A 25752-nucleotide genomic window follows, 5' to 3' on the forward strand; every position below is an offset into this window, starting at 1 on the left:
GAATCCGAGACCTGGGAGAGGAGAGGGTTGAAGAAGACTGGAAGAAATTTAGGATTTATTTACAAAAACACTGTAATTTGGTTGAATGTTAAGAAGGATGCCAGATCATAAATAATTGAGCACCACTAAATTAGACGTAATCTGGATGATAAGTGAGATCGAGGAAAATATAAACCTTTTGGAGAATTATTAGATTAAATTAAATGAATGAGATTTAAGAATGTAAACAAGATGATAAATTGCTGGAAAAAGTTTTACAATGATGCAAGTGGGAGCGGGAGACGTGAGGGAGGCCAAAGAAGCTTTGAAAATATGTTATGATACATGTCATATTGTTTATTATTTTTGCATTTTGTATTTTAAAAATCTCAATAAATATTTATTAAAAAAAAAAAACATATGGAAAGCTCCCATCCTTTCTTCTGGGAAAGGAAGCACAGCCCTGTTTTTTCTTTGCCACAGATCACACACGACAGGTCACAAGTGAGTTCATTTTGCGTTCAGCTTCTGAGTTTCATTTCTAACTACACTAATATCTCAGAGAGGGAAACGCTAAACCAAACATCATATGAAAGCATGATGCCAGAACTCAGTAAGCAAGACTCTTGAGTGACACTAGAGAAGAGGAACATAGGCCTTAGACCAAGTGAGACCTTTTCTCCATTTTCCCCAGCATTGTCTGTGACCCTCCAGATATGGCTAGACTACAACCCACATAATCCCTGACTCTTGGCCACGCTTCCCACCTCAGTCTACATGGACTGGTAGCAACTCCTCAGGGCCTGACACAGTATCCTATCCCATCCCTGTTTAGAGATGGCAGAGTCCTGCTTTGAAAAGTCCTGTCTCCCTGAGATATGATCTCTGTGTACTTCTTACGAGCTCTCAGGAGGTGTCTGTCCCCTGCCTGAAAAAGAATGCTAGACTGCATGGATCTCGATGCGACCCAGCAAGGCAATTTTCACGTTCTTGTGCCATAATAGTTACCACATCCCACTGCCTATGGTAGACCAAATATAAATAATTTTGAATATTGGACAAAATGGGTTTGCACTTATGCATGGGATAAAGAACAGTTGGCCAATGGGGTTGGCCAATGTTGTGCTTACTTAATGGTCCTTTAAATCTGAAAATGTTTGCTTGAAACAGCAGCTAATTAGAGAAAATAAAATCCACGAATGGTACCTTGCATTACAGCACAGGATGGCAGCGCAGTATTTCACATTGTGCCTGTCAAAATGCTTCTTCCATAAAGTTACAGTTTAAGGCTCACATGGTTGGCACACTGGCTCACACTGGAAGCAAATTGTTTAAAAAATGAGTTGTTAAGTAATATGCCCACAACTAAAAGACAATCAGTACCATAGAATGCTACATGAATACCTTCATGCAGCAAAGTATATACGCAGTATATAGGATTCCACCCATGTTGCCTGGTAAAGAACTTGGAATCCCGCTGGTCAGGTGTTTGGTGGACCAAGGAATGAGTTCAGACTCCACCCCTGATCCTGGTGTTCAGTGGCATTCCAGTTTTGTTTAAACAGGTTATGGTATGCTGCCCCAGATTCTGCATTGGGTTAGATATGTTTCCTCATTCAGCTAGGGAAGATTACTGAGACAAGGGAGCATATGAAACACATAAACTATGCTTATAAGCAGAAAAAAACAAAAGAGTGAAACTAACTTTTTATATAAATATTTGTATTAAAAAAAAGAGAGAGTCAAAAGCGCAAAAATGAATGTGGGTCACATCTGATGTTACAAAACATTTTTTAATTTATTTAATATCATGTTCTCCTACTCTGCAATTATATTGTATATTTTCTTTAAAAAAAATAATGCAAACAGATTATTGCATAACATGGTTTCCAAATTAGCCCAGAAGTATTTGCTAACTTTATATTCAGACACAATACGGAAGTTGTATCATCAATACTGAATGTTAATCTTCAGGAGAGGTCTGTAACAGAAGATCATCTGTGGAAAGCAGCACCCATTGAATTATGTAGTTTCTCGTTTTGTTGGACAGAACAACACTGGCAACAGAAACACAAGCTGGAGAACCTCAATGATTTTGTTCCTGAAACGTGACTATTTCGCCTGGACCTCGGTGTGTGTGTGTGTGTGGACTATTTTGCATAATTCTAGAGACCTTCTATGACAGCTATTACAGAGTATTATAAATATCACTGAGATACAGGGATGTGGCATTTAATATAATATCTACGCTTATATAGTTGCACTGATGTTGTGGGATGATAGTAACATATACATGGAAAAAGGAAATGATGAAAAAGAAATTATATTATGCACACGTTGCAAAATACTGTATTTTAGATCTGAGACAATTCAAGCATATACAGCATATACATTATATAAGCTCAGGGTATTTTTTTTTCCTTTTTGCATCATCTAAAAGAAGCAATCATAAAAAGGCTGAATACTGTTCAAAACTCAACACCCACCTAGTGCATTCTGCTTTGTTTACCTTCGAAAGATACACACAACAGCAGCAGCAACAATGACAACAACAACAACAACACACACACAATGGATACATTATCTGCTGTAATTTACAATATATATTTTAACTTTATAAAAATACAGGAAAGAAAAAAAGGAAATTCCTTGCACTCAGATACTGAGCATTAACCCTTTGAGTACTAATCCCCACCTGCAAACACTGCAGAACACATTCATCTTGACACACATTTTTATATAACATTCCAACAATTATAATAATCATCTGTTATGTACACTGTAAGGAAATATATTTTTACATATCATAAATGGGAGGGATTCATAACATGCTGATAAGAACACATAATGAGTTGAACTCTGCAAAGATCTTGACAAAATAATCCCCTATAAAGTAATGCACATCCCCAGGGAACTGCCTAAATTAATGTAATGGATACTTGGAACGTGTGTGATATGTCTATAAATTTTCTTTTGGCGGCCATATAACATTGTGCTTGTTGCATTTGTTTTTTATTTGTGGAAATATGACACACTCTCTCTCTCTTTTTGCTGAAGACTCCTTCTGCCCTGCCCTCTGTGGCTGTATAGTGCCATTCACTTTAGGTCATCCATTTATAACTAGACTCTATTGAAATTTTTTAAATTAAAAAAAAAACTGGGTAATTATAATTCTATTTTTCGTTGTCAGTTGGAGCCTTGTGTCCAGATGTTCATGGATATCTATTTTGTTTTTGGTTTTTTTTAAAAAAACCAATCCTTTGCCTAAAGCTTCCTGAATAGAGAATGCTACTGACCCTAAAATATCCTGCAGCTGAGCAGAATAACTCAATGAAAAGTCATGCAATTGAAGGTCAAATTTGCATGGAAGTATACAGACAACCCCGAATTTGCTTTGGCAGAGGACGGAAGGGCATGGGAAGGAAAGGATTTCACCCCAAATGTGGAAGTGATAAATAAATATCTTTAAAATTATATTTCTTTATAGTGCAATCCTATGCATGCTTACTTGGAAGTAAGGCCCACTGCATTCAGTGAGGCTCACTCCCTAGAAAGGGGCTTTTTAAAAAGGAAGGAAGGAAGGAAGGAAGGAAGGAAGGAAGGAAGGAAGGAAAGAAAGAAAGAAAGAAAGAAAAGAAATGCAGTCTTAAAAATTTATAGATTCCCCTTTATTTGAGTACTCTGGACTACATTGTTATTAGTATTGCATGTACAAGTCTTTCCTTGAACACAGCTCCAAGTCAGATGAAGGGAAGGATCCAGTAAAAACTCAGTACTTTGATGTCCCATTGGTTTCAGTGGGGTAGATTTAATAAGCACATTGAGTGTTTTCCCCTTTTCTATTAAAAGCAATGGTCCTCCAAAATGCTGAACTTGGGCTGGATGGTGCCCTAAGTAATTCGTTAAGTGCATGACTGTAGTCCTCAAAGAGTTAATGATAAACTGTACTTGGTGGTGCTGTTTATAAAAAAGACAATTGTAGAACAGCTTGCAGGTTGGTTCCAGAAGGCATAATTACAAAGAAGTGAAACTCATGGAGACAGCTGCTATTACACTGCACAGTGCCACATACAATGAATAGTGCATGCTCTGTAGAGACATTAGAGTGGACCCTTATCAAAGCTATCATATAACCTTATACAAAGGATTGTGCCACTTAAAACTAGTGCAGTGGTGGGTTTCTCTCCCTTCCCATTTTTCATAGATTCAAAATGCTCTAGAGTAATACCAACATGAATAGCCATGGCCTTTTACAATAAGGTTTTTGGTTCCCCTGCCCCTGCATTTCACACATGATAACACTAGAAAACAGCAAATGGTATTATCCCGGCCTGTGTGTCATGCAAAAAATAAAAATAAAAAAGAGGAACAAAAAGAAGTAACAACCAACACAGCACCATAGATGTCAACAAGGGACGTTACCTAGAATTCCTCTCCAGCAGAAGAGAGACGTAACAGCGACTGTACACTACATGATTTTACAGGCCGTATGCTACAGGTGGTCTTCATAGGTCTAAGGAGCTGTGTTAAACCTGGTTAGAAATTCCTCCTCCTCTTTCACTATCGTAACTTCCAAAATCACCCCCCCCATAAGAATGACGAAGGAAAGGCTGATATGCATTTCAAAGTGGCTGATGCTAATGCAGAATTGTTAAAAATATATAATAAAATAAAAGGAAAGGAAAACATTACTGTGAGTGGTAACAAAGGATATTGCCTTGTATTCTACTCCTAGGTTTATTTTCCAACACCCCCCAGCCCCCACAACTATGTCCCATAATTCTTTTAAAAATAATTTCAAAACCACCACTACTTTTTAAAAGCCTCTTCTTATTAAGAAAACAATAGGTTGAGAAACCTGTACAATTTACTGATGCGCTACGCACACATGTAGAATCTTACTCAGGTTAGAAGGAAAACAAAGGTTAACGGTGCAATCCTATGCATGTCTACTCAGAAGTGAGCCTCATTGAGTCCAACGGCGCTCGTTTCCCAGGTGTGTATAGGACTGCAGCCTAAGATGGTCTGAGCTGCAAAAGGAGAAGAGCTGGGCTGCCCAACTACACAGTAGTTTCATTCTTCCAGGGCCCCGTTTTGATATTTCCTGTACTGTCTGAACTGTAGATCATGGCTTCGTGCAGGTTCCCCTTTAGAATCCCATTGTGGCTGGATGTGCTAAATGGTAAAGACTGGGTCCGCGGGTGCATCTCGAAATGAGCTGCATGGTGCGCTGTCTCGCTCTCTGGCACCGTAGCACAACTGTAGATCACAGTACTTGCATCGCTGCTTTCCGGCTGACTGATGGTGGGATATGGGTCGCTTTTCGCACAACACGCCCGCCTGTGGCCCGTCTGGCCGTCATGCGCACTGTGCGGACTGTCTGTGTGTGAGCTGTGGATGCTGCCGTCGACGCTGGAAGGAATGTGGTAAGCGTACTCTCTTTCCCCCGCAGACCGATGCCGGCTGAAGTAGCGTGGCTTAGTTCTGCTTTTCAAGCATCTGTGGATGTGCATGTTGGGCCTGAAAGTTCCCTCGCTGTGGACATGAATGTGAGCATCGTCTTCCAGCAGCTGATCACAGTGCATTTTTGCACAGCACGGCGTGACGGGTGAAAGGCAGTTGACGTGGTTTTGAACAGCTTGTAGATTTGTAAGTTTGCAGTGGCTAGCAGCTGGGTGATTAAAAACAGCAGATTTAGCAGGGCAAGGCGATTCTTGGAGACACGGGACGTGGACCTGGCTTTCCCCGTTGACGTTAACCTTTGGCCGGACATTAACTTGCACTGAATATGTGTTTCTCCGAGATGGGCAACAGGACCACCAGCAATGCCAGACATCATCTCGCTTTGCACAGTGATGGATAAGAATGAAGAGCCCCAAGGTAACGCAAAATGCTCCATAGAGGCAGCTGAATATCATATCCAAGAAATGTCCTTGGGAAACAGCGAGTGCACCAAAGGTCCAAGTGGCGGTAAACAGAAACAAAGTGAAAGCCGCAGCTCGGAGCTGAGCCTTAAATGAGTGCTCGTTTTCCAACAAGGAAGAAGACATCATTGAGCATGTCGCCTGGGAGACAGATCCAGAATCGGTGATGTGGCTGTGGCCAACCTCGGGACTTGCCAGCCTCTGCTGATCTTCCGTCCTTTCTTTCAACTCGTATTTGCGCTCTGGGTGACGCCTCAGTTGCACGTACGTGCAGAGGAAGTAAACGCAAGTCACCAGGACAATGAAGGCAATTGGTCCATAAAACGCACCGAGACTTGGCTCCCATGCCATCCAACAACTGTCAAAGGGGGGGGGGGTGAGGGGAAGAATAGATTTAAAGAAAAAGAAATCAAATTAGTAGTTTTGAACACATTAGTAGTATTGAACGTGTTCTTCTAATTGTTCCATTATTGCAAGCATTTATGCTTGATTCCCTTCCCCACATCTGTTCTGGGGGTTCTCCTGACCGGCCCCCTAACAAATCAGATTGGGTGGGTGGAGGAAGCTCCACTGAGACCAAGGAAGTGTACATGGTTTCCCCCTTCCTCATTCAATCCCCACAACAACCCTGTGAGGTAGGTTAGGCTGAGAAGCAGTGATTCGCCATGAAGTTCAAGGCTGAGTGAAGGATTTGAACCCTGGCAGTGAAGGAACTGCCAGAAGGCCCTCGGAGCTGGACCTCAGTGTCCATGCTGAACGATGAGGGTGGAGACGCTCCTTCAGGTACACAAGGCCTCTCCTCTAGCATTACCGAGGATGCTGGTGTAACCCTCTCTGATCATGCAGCACAGCTAGTTGGGCTGACCAAATATCTTTGGCTGGACTTGGAAAGAACACACCTTTGAATCTATGCTATGCTCTTAGGCACACAAAACTATCCAGGTATTTTCAAATGCTTATCAACAGTTTCATCCAATAAAAACAACACAGGAATCCACGTGTGCATCCCTTAAAAAAGAAAAAAAGAAAAGAAATCAAGATCTATGCAATTTATGCCAAGGAATATTGGAGCAATCCCCAGTGGTAGGATGCTGCTATTTTCAAGAGGAGACACTTCAAAAATCAGTTCCATAAAGAGCACACTAATGTCGGGGCATCTACGTTTTCTGTAGTAACGTTATTAAAAATGAATAAGGCACGCAACCCACTGTGCTGTTGCTTAATCTGTAGTGCACACTCTCTCTCTCCTCAGCAATTTTATCACCCCACCTGCTTCATGGTTTTCTGCTCACATTGTGATATCTGGTATTGATTGCCTGTGATTAAAGTGATTAAACTAAAGTAGTACAGCCTCTGCAACAGTGCCAAAGGGAAAGTCTCTCGCAAATTTATGAACATAAATAATGAGATCTTTTAATACCCTGTTGATTATAAGTGATTGTCTAATCACACGTGCTGAAATAAATAAGTTTTAATATGATAGAATTTGCAGAGTAGCAGCCCTCCCCAACGCCCTGGTTAGAGGAGTCTGCCGGAGCTCTTCACTCATCTAATGTCTTGTTTCTAAAAAAAGGAATTTACTAAAAGCATTTTCATAAAGTCAGATTTGCTTTCATTTCCTTACATGTTAAAAATGTGTATGCCAGGGTGTTACAAGAGCACTCTACACCAATGCTTTAGCACAGCCTTGGCCAAGCTAGTGCCCTCCAGCTGTTTTGTACAAAAACATCTCAAGGGCACCAGGTTGGCAAAGGCTGCTTGATCGTGAACTGAAATACATGACCTTCACAGCATCGTTAGCACTGAACAAAATGCTGATGAGAAGCCAGTGGTCCACTGATCGGGGACATGCACCCTGATGCAACTGAGCCTTGTACATGTTTGGAGCTCTGAATCATGTATATTTTTAGCAAATGAACTTTTAATTGGCATTCTCCTTACTCTCCTTCTCTCAAGAAGCCCAGGAGAAGCCATCTGCTGTTTGAAGGGTCGTTGAGCACGTGTGCAAACAATTCTATAAAAGAAGAAAATTGATACTTGGGGGCTAAGAAAACAACGAGGGGTATAAAGTTTAAAAAGCAATTTAGCATACATCAGGCCACACAGCCTGGAGCTTGTGCTCTTTGTATGCGATTTCCAGATTCAGAAAAGTGCCAGTGTGATGCACTGTCTAGAGTGTTGAGCTGAGCTGAAGGAAATCCAGTTTCATATCATTCCTTGGCTGTGAATCTCGCAGGGTGGCCCTCGCAGCCTCCCTTGGTTGTTGAAAAAGATACAAGGCTACTCTCAGCTACTTGAAGAGCAGCAGACAAAAGTAACCTGTCAATATTTCCCCACTCTTTTAAAGAAAAAACCTCAATCAAAGGAGGTGGCAAACCAGCCTTTAATCCAGTCAGCTCAGGCGGCACTTAATTAATATTAAGCTATCTATCACAGTTCATTAGAAATACAAATATATTGTGTATAAGTGGGGACTCCTCTAAAAAGGATTCTGCTCAGTGCTCCAGCCAGCTTGGAGAAGGAACCTTACAATGCTGTTCAGACACCATGGGGAAAGAGGACAGTTTCAGGCCCATAGTTATACTAGTGGGAGACTGTTCTGGGCAAGGTAAAATGTTCATTTATGTTCTACAGTATTACATAAATCTCCAAGGAGCACAAGGTGACAAACATGGGAGGTTAGGCTGTGACAGAGAGATGACCCAAGGGGAGCTTTGTGACTGATAAGGATTTGAACACGGCTTTTCCAAGCCCTAGGCTGAATTTTAAACCACTATACTTGCTCTCTTCCCTTCCCTTTCTCCTGAAACATCCTTGAACAACAGTGACGTGTGTGTGTATGCACACACACATTTGTGTGTGTGTTTGTTTTAACCTTATATCACAAACCTTCCTCCCTCTAACCTTAACCTTCTCCTCCAGAATATTCTCTATAAACTGTACAGGGCTGGAGCAGGCCACTTCCACCCACTCTATTCTCTTTCTCTCTCCCCCCTCCCCCCACCCCAACATTGTCTTTGTTTCCCCCTCAGGTGAATGTCTAACTCAGGCAAAGGTAAACTCGGCCCTCCAGATGTTTTGGGACTACAACTCCCATCATCCTTAGCTAACAGGACCAGTGGTCAGGGATGATGGGAATTGTAGTCTGGAGGGCCGAGTTTGCCTATGCCTGGTCTAACTACACAATACATTAACTGCAGGCCTTGCAGCTGCATCAGGGAACTAGAGATGTTTACATGTAGGTACCAATGAGTGCATTTCTTTTACTGCCAAGGGCAGTGTGAGAGGTGGCAATTTACCTCAGGAACGTCACTTGGGAAAGATTAAAACCTACCTCCTTGAAACTATATACCCTCACCTTGCCTGCCCCTGAGGTTAGTATTAAAAAAAAATGTAATGTGTAGTTAGGGCCTGACCCCTAAAGATCTAGTGGCTCAGATGTTCTCTCTATAGTTTATTGAAAAGTCTGCCCGCCCCCCCATGTATAGAGGCTCAACAGCAATCAGTATTCTGGGACTCCGCATGTACTTGTCAGGCTGTTTCTCCTCAGCCAGCCACCCCAGATTTTCTTTTACATCACAATTGAATATACTTCTGCATATCTAGACAGTCCCCTAAGTATATTTTTGGGTGGCCCCATTTCACTTTCAAACATATAACCACTCAACCGTCTAAGTTTTCTATTAGCAGGAATGATGATGGGATATGACAGCCTGAAAGCATACTGAAATACTTACAATTGCGCTTCTGCGTAGTTTTTTATCCCGTAATTATTTATGTTGATTGCCGCTGTAATTCCACATATAATAAAAGGAACTCCTCCACTAATCAGATAAAACCTGTTAACAGATAATATTTGACAGGTGAATTTTCAGTTGAATAGAATTCTTCATAAAAATGATTTTTCATGCTTGAAACGGTGAGAAAAGCTCAGGTAACTTAGGTCATTAACTTTAAATGCTCATTAAAATGAGAAATAAAAGAACATTAAAACATACAAAGTGTTTTAGGAAACAAGGTGTTCATCTTTATAATACAAGGTTGGGAGTATCTTTGTGATATGTCACTCAAAAACTGGAGTTCAACAAGCAAAATGATCAATTACATGTAAATTTTTAAAAACCCATATTAAATATGGAAGATATTTTAGAATATTAAGAAAGCATTAATGATAGTTATGGTTTTCCATTTTTATACAGAACACAAAATCATTTTATTCTGAATAGCTGTGGCCAAACTAAAATCTTGGAGCTAATCTCATTTTCTCAGGTAGCATTGCGACATTTACATAGGTAGTTATTTAACTCCGGGGAAGAAAGAGCATCAAGAAAAGAAACACAACTGAAAGGTCTATTAAACCAAAAAAATCTTCTTTTTTACAGTCGTTAACTTGGCAGCATCTTTCCAAACACCTCTAGTTGTCAGGAATTCTTTCCTTGAGAACTAATGACCTTCAGCAGAGCTATGGAGAAGGAGCCAAGTATTCCCACCAGCTGCCTAATCTAGGGGCAGAAAAATCACCAAGCATTTGACTTGAGACCCCAGACATTTACAGAACAGGGCTAGGGAACATCTCCCATTTCCCAGTTAAGCTGTTATTATGTTTAATACTGAATGAAAGCACAAGATCTAGGCTGCAGTCTTGCTTGATTATGTCATTACACATACTAGAACCTGGAATGGCGACAGTGAAACCTTCCAGCTGCCAGTTGTTAAAAAGAGTCATTCCTCAAATGGGAGAGATAGGAAGCAGAGCCACTCCATCAGTTCTGTGGAGAAACCAGCTCCCTGAGGCTCCAGCCCAACTTAGTCAAGATAAGAACTTTTGAGAATTGCTGCCCTTTTCCAGTTCCAAGTTTCCCATTCTTTTTCCTCTTCTTTTGTGTTGTGTATTTTCGGATGTAAACCTAAGGGCAGGGACTCTCATGCTTCTGGGAGCATTTTTGATTGAAGCTCTGGGGGAAAATGGTCCAAATCAATCAATTGTGGGTTTTCCTTTGTGGGTATCAAGGTACGGGAAATATTTTTCAGAAACTTGCTTATATATTAAGGTAAGGCTCTTTCTGAGACCATGTCCAAACATGTAATTCCATAACATACATAATGAAATTAAATCAGGATCAGTTTGGACAGGTGTCTCAGCAAAGTGCCCTCTGGTGGCACTCCTCTCCCCACTCTTTATGCTGATGGGTCCCAGTGGGTTTAGCGGGTTGCAATGGTGGTGGCAGCGGCAGTGGCAGTGGCAGTGGCAGAGGCAGCAGTGCTGCAATTGACATACCATCTGTCTTGGTGCCACCATTTTGCTTTTCCTTTCACCATGTGCTGGAATGGCATTGTGAGATGGAAATTAGAGCAGTATTTCAAGCCACCTGGGACATCAGCTGGGCCACTGAAGTCCAAGCAGCAGCCTGGGCAGGGTCTCTGAATGTATGCCAATGTTATAATTTTGAGAGGAAGGGGACTAATTAATAGGTGTCCATCTTTCAGGGCACTGCTCTCTAGCTCATAGCATTAAACCACTATTATTTTACAAGGACATGTTTGCCACTGAGTCTGTACTAGTAAATGACAGATTCTCAGAAAAGCTGCTGTTGTGGCAGGAAGCATAAATGGAATCCAAGGATGAATTGTAAGATAAGGTTACCAGACGTCCCCATTTCCAGGGGACAGTCCCTGGATTTACAGATCAGTCCCATACAAAATCCAATGTAGTTGAAAAGTGTCCCTGGATTCATTGAAAAAAATCTGGTAACCTTATTGTAAGAACCTGATTAATGGACTGCACAAGAATTACTGCCTGTACGTTGTTCTCCTCGTTTTGCATTGCCGCCCTTCTGCTCCACCTCCTAGTAATATTCTTTTGCAACATGCATGCAATTAAATAGTGAAGGACATGATATCGCACACTTAACTGGTTAAATACCACTTGCTTAATTCTTCGAACCAAATTCATCCAAGTGCATGGAATGTGTGTTAAATTGTCGCAATTAAGCAGCAAATAATTACCACGCTCTATCATTAAGCTAAATCAGTTTCCTAGGGAACGTATCTCATAAAAAAGACCCATCCTAATGTAACTCCCCCAAATTCAGCTTAGTACAGCCGATGAGAATTCTACATCTGAGCAGAATTCTCCCCAAAGCACTTTCCACAGAAAAAGCTGTTGTGACAGTCTTTGATGCCATGACACCAAAATACCCAGGTTACACAATGCTGTTTTATAAGCTTCAGGTTGTAAAGGGGTTTTAGTACTTTCACTCACATCCAGACCCTAGTGATGGGTCTCTATTTATTTATTTTTTAATGTATTTTTCAGTATTTCTATGCTACTTTTAAACTATACTAGTTCTCAAACCAGTTCACAATAATGAAATCAGTTTTATAGCCAGGTGATGCTTCCCCCACAGTAAGGGACCCAGATTCCTCCATTTAAAAAATATACTGTCAGTGCTGCCTCTAGGTCCCAGCTCACAGAGGACCAACGCTAGGCTGTAGTAATGTACAAAAGTCTTTATTGAAGTTCAGTTTCCATTTCAAAGCCACAGCGTGCAGCCCTACGTCTTAAACCCTAGATCAGCGAAGTCCCGTCTGAGTCTCCTCCCCTATGACACCAGTTTAAGATCCTAGCCCTGCTCCACCTTTTACGCTGCTCTCTCCTCCTCTGGGTCCTCCTGCCCGCTGGGGCATTGCCCTTTCTGGACTCTTCCGACGCTGAGTCGCTTAGCTCCTCCCCCTCCCTCCGGCAAGCTTTAGGACCCGGTTCCCAATCCTTATTCTCTGCTGTCCCGCGCTCCTGTACATTTGAACTTGCCTCTCGCGCCAGCCCAGTGACCTTTCTCCTAACCGTTACACTACTTCAGTCACTGCTTCCCTCTTCCGGGACACTGGCCGGATCTGACCTCTCCTCCGTTGTCCGACTTTCTGATGGAGGCGTGGTCAGCCCTGCCTTATCTTCTCTCCTTGGTGGGGAATGCACTGGCCCCAATCCTTGGGACTCTTCCCCCCCACTCTGCTCTGGTGGGGAAGCTGGTCCTGATTTCCAGCTACTGCTCTGGGAGTCCCTGCTGCCCCCTTGCTCCTGGGGCATTCCCCTTGGGAATCCCCTACCCCTGGCCACTGGCGCCCCCTTCTGTGAATCTTCCGATTCGCTGGAGAGGCTCATGGAATTCCTCGGTCCACTGTCCTCTTCTCCTACGCTCCCCTCGGATTCTTCCCCTTCGCTCTCCATCTCCTCTCTTCCCTGTGCCTCTGCTCCTGAGCCCCTGACATATACACTATTGGGAAAAAAATAAGGATCACAAGATAAGGGTTGTTGTTAGGATCTATGCCAGGGTCAGCAAACTTTTTCAGCAGGGGGCCGGTCCACTGTCCCTCAGACCTTGTGCAGGGCCGGACTATATTTTGATGGGAAAAAATGAACGAATTCCTATGCCCCACAAATAACCCAGAGATGCATTTTAAATAAAATGACACATTCTACTCATGTAAAAACACACTGATTCCCTGACTGTCTGCAGGCTGGATTTAGAAGGAGATTGGGCCAGATCCAGCCCCCGGGCCTTAGTTTGCCTACCCATGATCTATGTAATTTTGAGCTCCTAGGAGAGACAGTGGGATTGAAATAAAATTACTGCAGCTTAGATTGTTATGAAATTAGAACTGGCAATGGACACTACCTCTCCATATGCAAAAGTCTGAGAACACCTTTTCAAATACCACATTGCACTTCCAATTAGCTACTATCTCTATAATCCAAAATAAACACGAGGAGTTCTAAGATGTAGACATTGAAAGACTTGATGTTTGTATGATTGACTTTATATTTTCTTTCCTTCTAGAACTGCAAGGTCCAACAACTTAAGCCAGCAACGATATAGTAGCTTACAGGGAGTCCCAAACACCAAACAGCCACTCAAATGGCAGAGCTGGTCCATGAACAATGCACTAGGATCACCTGCATAGCTAAATACTAACCTATGTTTAATTCCAAACAGCATGCTAAATACATGTTTGTATTTAAGGTACATTTTTTAAAATGAAGATCGCATTATCTGGGGATGTGTGGGTTATGAGATCAGAGCAGGCATGGAGGAGCAGTTTAACCTTTTATGCCCCTGCTGTAGGCCTAAGGAAAATCCATAGTATATCTTTAGGGGCAAATTGGGTCCTCCCTTAAAGAGGGTACATGTTGCAGTGAGACCTGGCAACCAAACCCTGTCTTGTGGGTGGGTATGATTGGATAGCCACAACACCCAATTGATAGGTCCCTTGATGCAGGGTTTAACCAGGCCAATGGGACGCAGGCTAAACGGATCAAGGTATCAGGGGACCTATATATACCCATGCACGTGACCCAGAGCTGCCTCTTTCAGTGCGTGGATCGGAACACCCGCCCACCTCTCCTTACTTTTAGGGCTGTGCGCTTGACCTTGCTATGCCATCATGTGTCGTCTGTTGTTGGGACAAGGGCACGGCAGGAATTTCCCCACTTGGCTGATTGGCTGGTGCCATTTGGGTTTCGCCTGCCACGTAGCAAATCGTCACAACTTGTAAGGTTGAGGATAGGCTCTGGTTCAGGTGATACGGATGGGGGAACACTCTCACCATCTCTATGTGAAGGGTATTCTGTTAAAGGAATCTAGGGACTCAATGGTTTGGTCAACCCTGTGAGGGGGTTGTGCCCGTGCCTGAGTCCAGGGTGACATCTGGGTGGTGGACATAGCCTGTTCCCGGCTTTCCACCTATCCGGGTGTTCACCCTAGGCTGACCTATGCTGGTGCCCTGGGTCACTGCTACCTGCAACGGTGCAGGGAGCTAGTCGAAGTGAGTGGAGCTATGAAACCACTCATTTGCTGTAATCAATAAAGTTGTGGCCTAAATTCTGCCAAAAACCAAACCAAAATTTGAGTCTTGTCTGAATTTATTTAAGGGGTGGGGGGTTTAAAGGTCTGAACTCACAAATCCTCCATTTGCACTCAAGGCCTGAGACATTCATCCAAAATGAGCTTGAATGCCTTCATATTACCAAATCTGTGGGAAGAGGTGAGGTAGGAATTCAACAAGCAACTAGCCCATTCAGATGTAAAAACATTTTCCTACTTTGAGCTCTGAACATGCTAAATGAAATAATACAGTTGTACCTCAGGTTACATACACTTCAAGTTACATACGCTTCAGGTTACAGACTCCGCTAACCCAGAAATATTACCTTGGGTTAAGAACTTTGCTTCAGGATGAGAACAAAAATTGTGCAGTGGCGGTGCGGCAGCAGCAGGAGGCCCCATTAGCTAAAGTGGTGCTTCAGGTTAAGAACAGTGTCAGGTTAAGAACGTACCTCCAGAATGAATTAAGTACGTAACCAGAGGTACCACTGTACCTCATTCTGAGCTTCATATGTGCCAAATATTGATACTGCTCAGGTGTGTTAGAAAGCATGGAACAGTGAAATGTGCCATTCATTATAGCCATCTCCAGCCCTGTGGCTCTTCTGCTCCTTTGCTACACATGAGAAAACACATCCTAGAAATTGTACAGAGTGAAGTTGAATGCATTCAATGTCTCTGAGCTGCACTGCATTGATATCCAGCCCAGCACGCTGCCCGCCCTGTCTCATTGCCAAAAGAAAATTAAAATACTGTCTGGAGATGACAGGCTGTACGAATGATTCCTCACTGTACTACCACAGCTCTTAAGGGATTGAGAAAGAAAAACAACAACAACTCTGAGATATACGGAAAAGAGAAATCCCAAATGATAGAAAAATAACATACTCAAAAGCAGTAAAGGAAGAAACAAAAGATTGTGAAGTAAATAGCTTTCTTGTAGGAAAAAGATAAGAGGTAAGATAAAGGCAAGTTCTAAAGCAAATAATCTAAACCCCACATCATTCCTGTTGTGCACAACTTACTTAAATTAACAGATTCACATCAGCAAATGTGAAATTGAACTAGGATGAACTTCAGTTTCAGAAGAAAATTTGTGTGAAGAGAGAGGGAGGAAAAAACAGATTTACAGCCCAATCCTATGTACGTAAGGCCCATTGTTACAAAGGATTGCAGTCCTAAACTGAAAAATTCTGTGTGATGCCTATGGAGAAATTGAAAATAAGATATTTAAATACGAGGGAAGCAAGAAGGAGTAGAAAACTCTTAAGCAGGTGAGGTTATGGGTTGTTAACTGAATGAAAAAAGGTACTAGGATACAGTATGAAAAACCCAAAATGATTTGTATGCAGAATTGACTGCCCATTGCTCTTTGAGAGAAGCAAAACCAGTTGTTCTTCATAAAAGATTTCATAATCTATAAGGGAGTGTAAGGACAGACAAAAACCTACATTAGGGAATGTATTTAAGATGCAATTTCACTGAAAATGCAATCTCATTTTGGACAGAAACTCTGCAACAGCATACCAGAGCTACTGCACAGCTCCCATTTGTTCCTTAGCAGATTGCACCCTAAATAAGTAGTGATTGGCTAAAATGATTCAAGATCTCCAATAAGACCTATAAGAATAGGCAGTTCACCAGATGGATTTGACAGATGTTTGCACTAGAGAAAATATGTTTGCATACCACCATGAACCACTGCATTCAATTGCAAACAATTAGGCTTTCCAAAAACGTTGATGCCTTGTGTAAGAATAAAACTAGAGGTGTTTTTAATAGTATAGATCGAATCTTTCCATCCAACCCTAGAGAGGTCTCTACAACATCAGACAGCATACCATTCGACTTTTTGTCCCTGTGTCAGTGCAAAAATAATAATAAAAATGTCACTGTCCCTTCATGTCACTGAATACCATTTTTCTTTAATCATTATGAGACAGGGGAATTCCAAATCACAGACCACTTTTCTTCTGCCATCCATGTTGATAAATAGGATGTGATTCAAGTTGTTCTCATTGCATTCCAGGCTGTTAAATAAAACCAAACATCTCAAAAAGTTGAAGATGTGACTCTGTGTCACTTTTGGCTATTTACGCACAGTTGCTTCAGCCTGATATTTACTTGTTTATCTGTAAACTGCCTTTCAGGGCTATACAGCTTTCTCAAGGCATTTCACATCATAACACAAAGTAAAACAATAATATACACATTTTACAATAAGAGTAACAATTCGGTTTATTTCATCAACAGAAAAACAGAAAAGCAAAAATTAAAACAGCAATAGGGATTAAAGTATGCTTAGTGGACCAGTCTCAATAAGTAAAAAAGAAAGCCAGGTCTTCACAGTTCATTCAGCAACAATCTGCAAGGGAGATCCACAGAAGGGAGTCTGATAATGAGGGGGCCATCACTGAAAAGTCATTTCTTGTAACAGCTAACCAGCCTGCAAGTGGAGCTTCCATAGGCAATCTTAAAGGTTGGGAAGGTTCAAATGGATGCAGCTGAGTTTTAAAACAAGCTAGTTCCAAGCTGGACTGGGATTTAAAGGTACTTACCAGCACTTTCAGTTGAGTCTGGAAGTGCAATGGAAACCATTTTGTCAGAACTGAAGTCATATACTTCAGTTGCTTGGTCACCGCAAGCAACTAGGTACTGTATTGTGCACCAGCGGAAGCTTCCAGACCCTCTCAAAGGCAGTTCCTCACAGTGTGTGTTGCAGAGTAGAGTCTACTCTGGTGGTAATACGCACACTCAACATCAGATCAGTTTGCCAAATGTAAATGGTAGAGCAGGACCTTCTCAACCCTTCCCACAGCGCCTCTCCTCAAAGACAGAAGCAACATCCTCGCCAGAAAGCAGAACAAAGAAGAACCCTGGGATGTCCTCAAATAATGTCACAGCATTTAATCCTCTTTGTGGGGTAAAAGCGGTGCACAGGTCTGCCAACTGCTCCTCGGTAATGTGCACAGTCGTAACCAACACTGCTCTTTTTCCTCACATGAGCATGGCTTTATTGAGTTAACACACTCCTGGCTGCAAGTAGTCAACAGAAGAAGAAGAAGAGTTTGGATTTGATATCCCGCCTTTCACTCCCCTTCAGGAGTCTCAAAGTGGCTAACATTCTCCTTTCCCTTCCTCCCCCACAACAAACACTCTGTGAGGTGAGTGGGGCTGAGAGACTTCAGAGAAGTGTGACTGGCCCAAGGTCACCCAGCAGCTGCATGTGGAGGAACGGAGACACGAACCCGGTTCCCCAGATTAGGAGACTACTGCTCCTAACCACTACACCACACTGGCAGTGAGCAGAGGCAGCTGTGGCAGTAGAGACTCAACTGAAATTAAGAAGCCACAGCAATGTGGCAAGCAGGATTAGACAGGGTGGCAGTTGCTGGAGAACTGCCTTCCCTAAGTGTGTTGGTGATGAGAAATAGCATAGGGGGTTAGGGGTGCTTATTGGCCATTCCAACTCACTTGCCACCTGAGGCAAGAGTCTCATTCTACCTCATGAAAAGAGCTGGCCTTGAAGTCCCTAAATCCCTGATCCAGACTGTCATAACCACAGCTCTGCTGCACCCACCACCAACACCTTTCACAACATATTTCATAGTTTATTCATGTTTTCCCCTTGTTATCCTAAACAGTACAGTTCCTTATTTTTACAGCCACCCACCTTCTCCCAGTTTCTTCCCCACTACCCTCTTTAGGTGTAGCATTATCATTGCTGTCATTAAGTTATTTTTAAAAGCCTCCTCCCAAAGTCTACAAGCTCGTCTTTATTATGCATTTAAGAAAAGTAAGTTAGCCTCTGGATTTTTCCCTTTCGATACATATCCCAGTGTGGTACTGAATTCTACAGGCCAATACATTTCTAAAACGACCAAAGAAATGAAAAACAAAATGACATCAATGATCATTCTACAAAACCAAACACTTTTATTCACATGTGACATTTTAGATGGATTGCCTCTGGGTTGCTTGGACTCGGTGATAATCCTTAGATTCTCAAACCAAAACCATGTGCTTCTTCCAAGCCTCAGGTGCTGCTTCATTGTTTTAAATGGAGACAGCAAGACATTTAACACAATGTCCCCTTGTAGCACTCTGAGAGCTCACAAGGGTTTTGTTTGCCCTGTAGCAGATGGAAGCTAGAGGAAATCCAGCTGAAATGTCACATTCAAATATGAACACGGGTTCTTTCAAATATGAAAAAATAAAATAAAATTGCAGACATTATGGCATTGTTATAGTCACAAGCAACTATCTGAAGGATGATGAAGCATATTACCAGAAACTGGAAGCCTACAGGCAAAGAAGTGGATGTTTAGCTTAAATAGATATGTTGAAATCAGACTTCAACACTACTTTTCAGTCTCTGCTTCTCCATTAGAGTGGCCAGGTCACAGGGCTGCCGTAGTGATGGGAGAAGATGTGCTTGGCTGAATTCTTTCTCTCATGCAAATCTTAGAAGTGCTCACAGTAACAAAACTTCCAAAGCTCCCTTCCCCATATGGGGATCAAACCTGCAACCTTGGCATTATCAACACTATGCTCTGACCCTCGCCACTGCAGTCCTTGTCCTCACCACAACTAACCCTGCTGCCACAAATGTTCTGGTACTGATTTTGGAGGCGTGCAGGGGGATGGAAGAAAAAAGGTAAGTCCTATTGGCACAAGCTGAAGTCCAAAGTGAAAGAGGGATGCCATAACTGGATACCAGCCTAGGTCTTACTGAGAATATATGGAAAAGAGCAACAGTGAGTCCAAAGGGGGGGGGGGGAGGTGTGTGGCAGACCGTAGCAACTCACTCAGTGCTTCTTGTCTTGGAAAATCAAGCCTTTTTACAAATCAGCTTATTGAATCGCACAGCCCCTTGTGAATTCCACAATCCTTATCCTAATCCTACATAAATATATATCATGAGTACACCTGAACTAATTCTGAACTGATGAATAGGCTTGACACATATTTATTCTTCCTCACCCTGAACATATAAAATGATGAAAAGAAAAGATAATACCATCCAGCTTTACAACAGCCCAGAATGTTAAATATTTCCATTCAATAGGTTTCCAATGAAATATGCTTATGTAGACCACAGAACAACAACAGCGACAAGCCTTTCTATCTACTGCCCCAAATTCTACCCATGGAAAATCTGTTGTAACTCATTATATCTACAGAAGATTGGAGGCACTGATATGATGGCTGGCCTCCTTGCCTTACCCAAAGGTTCTTTCTTTCTGTTGACGGTGCTCCGAGGGAACAACAAGAATTAATCCTGACAACCTTAATACACTATCCACTTCTATGAATGTTTTAGAAGGTTTGCCAGAGAATGTCATATAGACGAATTTTCCCCCAGCCTAACAAATGGAGCCTGAACAGAAATGATTATTTGGAAACTTTCCCTCTGGGTTCAGAACTACTGCTGCTCTTGTGTTCCATCAGATTTGCAGCTGTTTCAGCAGGTTTTCAATTACTTTGGCCCAATCAGCAAGAGCCAGTGGGTATATTCTGACCACATACGATGCACAATAAACATTATGGTGGGTAAAGGGTATATGATGACTGGCTTTGGCTGACTGAATGATAATGCAGTTTACCCTGCTTTTTGTTTTTTAAAGCTCACTATGTTCCAAGGGTAACATGTGATTGAGATTATATATATATATATATATATATATATATATATATATATGTGTGTGTGTGTGTGTGTGTGTGTGTGTGTGTGTAGTTTTTACCTTGTTGCTAGTGGGGAGCAGGGCACAACTTCCTAACTACGGTATATGCATCATTCATAAATGTTCCACCTGCCCAGGAGTTTTTGATTTTCAAAAGCTTTGCCTATCAAATAGAAAACATAATTGGGACAAGAAAAACAACAGTGTGTGGAATTGCACATAAGATCAGTCCTGCCCAGAAAAACTATGAAGTCTTGGAGGACTTGTAGAGACTCACCTATTAAAGAATGCTTCAAGAGTGCAATATCCTGCCTTACAGCAAGGAGTTAGATTTGATGACCTACTTGGTTTGTTGCAGCTACAAGATTTTACAACTCAAATGTTCTGAGTTTACATTAATCTTCTTCTATTACCTTTTTATTGAAATTTCAATGCAGCACTGTGGCACTCAGCAAAGAATTCAAAGGCGCTGCCATTCCAACATAAAGCGATACAATGGTGATTGAACTGCAACTATGAAAAATATATAATTCCCCAGTACCTTTTCCAGCAAAAGCAAGTTCTAACCTGTTTCTATATCACATCTATTGTGATGAGGCAGCACCTTTGGCAACCTTAAGGAACTCCAACTTCCAGGCTTTTCCAGACTTAATTTTCAGAGCACACTGCTCAGTATTTCTGCTTTTAATGTTTGTTTACCTTTTTATTGTTTGTTTTTTACTGCATTTTGATAATATGCACTTACTTTTTGGCTTGTGATTTTATTAGTGCAATTAGTGCAATTTGTATAAATTTGTTATATTAAGTGGCATATAAGTTAAAAACACACACACAAATGCTAGAGAACTGCTATCCTAGCTGTCTTGATTTGTCAGAGGTGAGAGTAGACCAAAAACTTAGGACGGAGCTTTCCAAACTTATAATGTTGGTGACACACTTTTTAGACATGCATCATTTTGCAACACGGTAATTCAGTTTTACTAGCAAACTGGAGGCTAAACTAACCCCTTTCCACCCCTGGCAGGAGTGCAAGGAGCGTTCACGTGACACACCGACACACTGCAGCCGACACACTACAATGTCACAACACACAGTTTGAAAAACTTTGCACCTCAGGAAGTCCAGCAGGAATCTGGTTGAAGTAAACAATGCCAGCTGGTGATGATGTCACAGGGAGATGCCAGGGAATGAAAATATCAATTCAGTTAGGGTTATTAAAAGCAAATTTCTGAACAAAGGAGCAGAACGCCAAAGTAGTAAGTTAATAAATAAATGAGTGGGGTGTGTGTGTGTGTGTGTGTGTGTGTGTGTGTGAGAGAGAGAGAGAGAGAGAGAGAGAGATGACCCATTCATGTCCCTTCCTAGTTGTTTGTTCATGTAGGTTTGAAGTAGCATTATACTGACCCACATCTTCAAGGTTAGTCTTCTGTTCCAGCACCAAAGCTGCATTTGCATTGTTCCTATTCTGGCAACAGATGAATATGTGTCTTGCCTCTATATGCCTTGCCCTTTCTGTTCTGAATTCATGTCTGCATGTTTAGTCGACAGAAAGAAAATCGCTTTATTATTCTGGTTCATTCCCAAAACTTTCCAAGAACAACATGATCCATGCTGCTTTGCAATTTGTTTCTTTTGACGCCACGATTCTGATACATCACCTTTTATCTAACTGCAAGCTCATCCATGCACAAACAGATGAAGACTTTTAGCTGCTAAGAACAGTTATTATTGCCTCTGACCTCACTATTCATTTATAGTAATCTCGGGATTGCAACCAAACTCCCGGGAAGCATCTTAAATCCAGATACTCAGAAGGAGAAAAGGAGCAACCTGAATACAATACTAGATTTATTATTTGGGACACTTCTCTGGTTCTTTTGCTCAGTTCTTTTTCAAGCCTAGATTTTACAGCCTGCCGGAAAGACAGCTGAGCCAGAGCTTTGCACGCTATTTCTCAGGTGAATTTATTTTTGGCTGCTTCACTTTTCGTTTAGTATGTGCAAGGTGACTTGGCATACACTTGCTGATTTATGGGATAGATTTATAAACATGGTAAGTTACAGGTTGATGGGAGAGAGAAGACTATGGGATGGAGGACTAAGCAAAGGTCAAGTGCCAGTTGAAAAAAGAGGCTGCTGCTGCTGAGTTTGTAGGCTGATGAGATTAAAGCAAACCCCAGTAAAGGTGATATACAGCAAGCAACAGGAAGATTTAACACGCAACATGTCAACTAAATAAAATACTAAAATATCTGTGCAACAATTCACAATGCATCTTCAGCTAGGCTCTACATTTTTATCAATGCTAGGAGCAATAGTAGATCATATTGCTAGACACAAACAAGATCCTTGGATGAGGAACTGTTTTGCTACGCCTTCATTGCTACATGCACACAGGTTTCCCATAGCTTATTGTGAGGGAGACACCATAAAATGTGTGTGTGTAGGGAATGCGCATTGTTATGAGTTGGGGGGATCAGTCTTGATGGTCTCTGTGGATCCCTTCCAGGCCTTTGATCCTGTACCCTGCAAGGGATAGAGTACTGTGGAAGAGGCTGCTGAATCTGCCAAGCCAGTTCCTTTGTTAAGGTACTGGTTTGGTTGGCTACTTAAGTGTCCTCACTCTCACCCCAAAATATGAACTAGGTTACAAGAGTCACAACTAAATGATGGCGCACTCCAGGCTAATGGGTGGTTTTTCCTCCACCCTCCTCAGCTAGGTGCTACATAGGAGAACAACAGCCAGAGTTGTGTACGAGTGAGTTGGAAGCAAGCTGGATGCTGGAGACAGAGGGACACATTTTGCTCTGTGCTGAGCATAATACAGACTTTGGGGGCTTCTCTCTAACCCTCCCATAAGCTGCGAGTTGCCTTCATAAGGATTAAAGGCTCATTTATACAAATCTTGGCCAGCACTGAGAAGCCAGCTTGTGGGAAATTTATATGTGCTCACTTGAATTAGGTTGCATAAAAAGTTGCAGATGCTACACATCTTTTTAAGCTATAATATGGGAGAAATTAATCCAATAATAAATTAGTTCTGAAAAAATAAGGTCCTTTTGGAGGAAGTCAATACTGCTTGAAATATTTACTGTGCCGTTCCATTGCTCTTACTATTTACAAATTGGACAAACGTATAAGGAAAACTATATTATAGGGGGGAAATCACAGGTGAAAGACAGAGCAAAATTAGCATTTAAATATCAGAGAGCTTCTATGTGAGTTCAATGAGATTTCTTTCCTTGTGCATTCTGGACATAGCCAACATGCTTAAGTTGAAGCTGCTCAAGATAGTTGGCAAACATGGTACAAGCCATAATCAGCAGAGTGAGATTTCCTGTCTGTCAGGTTTTGCATGCATTTATTCATAAAGTCCATCCTTCTGCTTTTTTTAAAAAAAGCTGCATAAAAATGCATTTAGCACATTTATTCACAAAACATGAATTTTTGTAGTAGGTACCCCTCCTCCAAAGCGCATGTGACCTACATAGATTACTGGATTACGACATCCATATATGTAAGATCATGTGCAGTTGTGTTTTAGGGGACCTTGCATAGCTCTTAAGCTCTGGGCAGCAAATCAGGATTTTAAACAGATCAAGGACATGTTTGCTGTGATGCAGAGGGAAGCGAATAACGTTAGTATAGGAACCGAAGGCTCACCAGAGATGGAAAGCAGACACAGGAATTGCAAAGAAAAGCCACTGCAGCAATGTTTGAGAAACAGATTTGGCGTTCTGTGGCGTAGTTTATGGTTGTGCTCATTATTCCCTTTCCCTTCATCCTTCCTCCCTTTTACTCTGGTATGGCACAAAGGGTCCTTCCCGAGGCAAGGTAGGGATCCAGGCTTGCGGTGGGGGCATTACACTGTGGAAATATTAAGGGCATGAGAAGAGTACTGAAGGATCAGGCTAAAGGCCCATCTAGTCCAACCTTCTGCTCTCCCATATGCCTGTGGGATGCCAGGAGGAAGGACCTGAGGACAACAGTGCTCTCCTCACTTGCAGTTTCCAGCAACTGGTATCCAGAGGCATATTGCCTTGGACAGTGGAGGCAAGTCCTTCAGTTAGAGTGACTAATGGAACCCATAGCAGAATAATAGCAGCAGTAGTAGTAGTAGTGATAATACAGTGGTAGCTCAGGTTACATACGCTTCAGGTTACATACACTTCAGGTTACAGACTCTGCTAACCCAGAAATAGTACCTCGGGTTAAGAACTTTGCTTCAGGATGAGAACAGAAATCGTGCTCCAGCGGCGCGGCAGCAGCAGGAGGCCCCAGTATCTAAAGTGGTGCTTCAGGTTAAGAACAGTTTCAGGTTAAGAACGGACCTCCGGAACGAATTAAGTACTTAATTCAAGGTACCATTGTAATAATTTATTGTTTATATGCTGCCCATCTGACTGGGTTCCCCTAGCCAATCTGGGTGGCTTCCAACAAATGAAAACACAATAAAATAATAATAATAATAATAATAATAATTTATTATTTATACCCCGCCCATCTGGCTGGGCCTCCCCAGCCACTCTGGGCGGCTTCCATAAAAACCAAAAATAGAGTAAAATATCACACGTTAAAAACTTCCCTGAACAGGGCTGCCTTAAGATGTCTTCTGAATGTCAGGTAGTTGTTTATCGCTTTGACATCTGCTGGAAGGGCGTTCCACAGTGCGGGGGCCACTACCGAGAAGGCCCTCTGCCTGGTTCCCTGTAGCTTTGCTTCTCGCAATGAGGGAACCGCCAGAAGGCCCTCGGCGCTGGACCTCAGCGTCCGGGCAGAATGATGGAGGTGGAGACGCTCCTTCAGGTATACTGGACCGAGGCCATTTAGGGCTTTAAAGGTCAGCACCAACACTTTGAATTGTGCTCGGAAACGTACTGGGAGCCAATGTAGGTCTTTCAAGATCGGTGTTATATGGTCTCGGCGGCCGCTCCCGGTCACCAGTCTAGCCGCCGCATTCTGGATTAGTTGTAGTTTCCGAGTCACCTTCAAAGGTAGCCCCACGTAGAGTGCATTGCAGTAATCCAAGCGGGAGATAACCAGAGCATGCACCACTCTGGCGAGACAGTCCGCAGGCAGATAGGGTCTCAGCCTACGTACCAGATGGAGCTGGTAAACAGCTGCCCTGGACACAGATTTGACCTGTGCTTCCATGGACAGCTGTGAGTCCAAAATGACTCCCAGGCTGCGCACCTGGTCCTTCAGGGGCACATTTACCCCATTCAGGACCAGGGAATCCTCCACACCTGCCCGCCTCCTGTCCCCCAAAAACAGTACTTCTGTT

The 25752-nt window shown here is 42.3% G+C and overlaps 1 protein-coding gene across 2 annotated transcripts in view; it reads right to left on the bottom strand.

Moving 5' to 3' along the window:
* Positions 1-2312: 2312 nt before the first annotated feature.
* The window catches only part of ADGRA1 (adhesion G protein-coupled receptor A1), a 336089-nt gene continuing 312649 nt past the window's right edge, over positions 2313-25752 (bottom strand). For both annotated transcript variants that reach the window (XM_079978410.1, XM_079978411.1), the window contains 2 exons: positions 9641-9742; positions 2313-6261 (listed from right to left, as the gene is read on the bottom strand). In XM_079978410.1, coding sequence (XP_079834536.1) covers positions 5040-6261; positions 9641-9742 — 1324 coding nt within the window. In that variant the 3' untranslated portion in view covers positions 2313-5039. The remainder of the gene's footprint in view (positions 6262-9640; positions 9743-25752) is intronic.

Source organism: Podarcis cretensis, assembly GCF_951804945.1.
Source record: "Podarcis cretensis genome assembly, chromosome: 5".
NCBI classification, from domain to species: domain Eukaryota; kingdom Metazoa; phylum Chordata; class Lepidosauria; order Squamata; family Lacertidae; genus Podarcis; species Podarcis cretensis.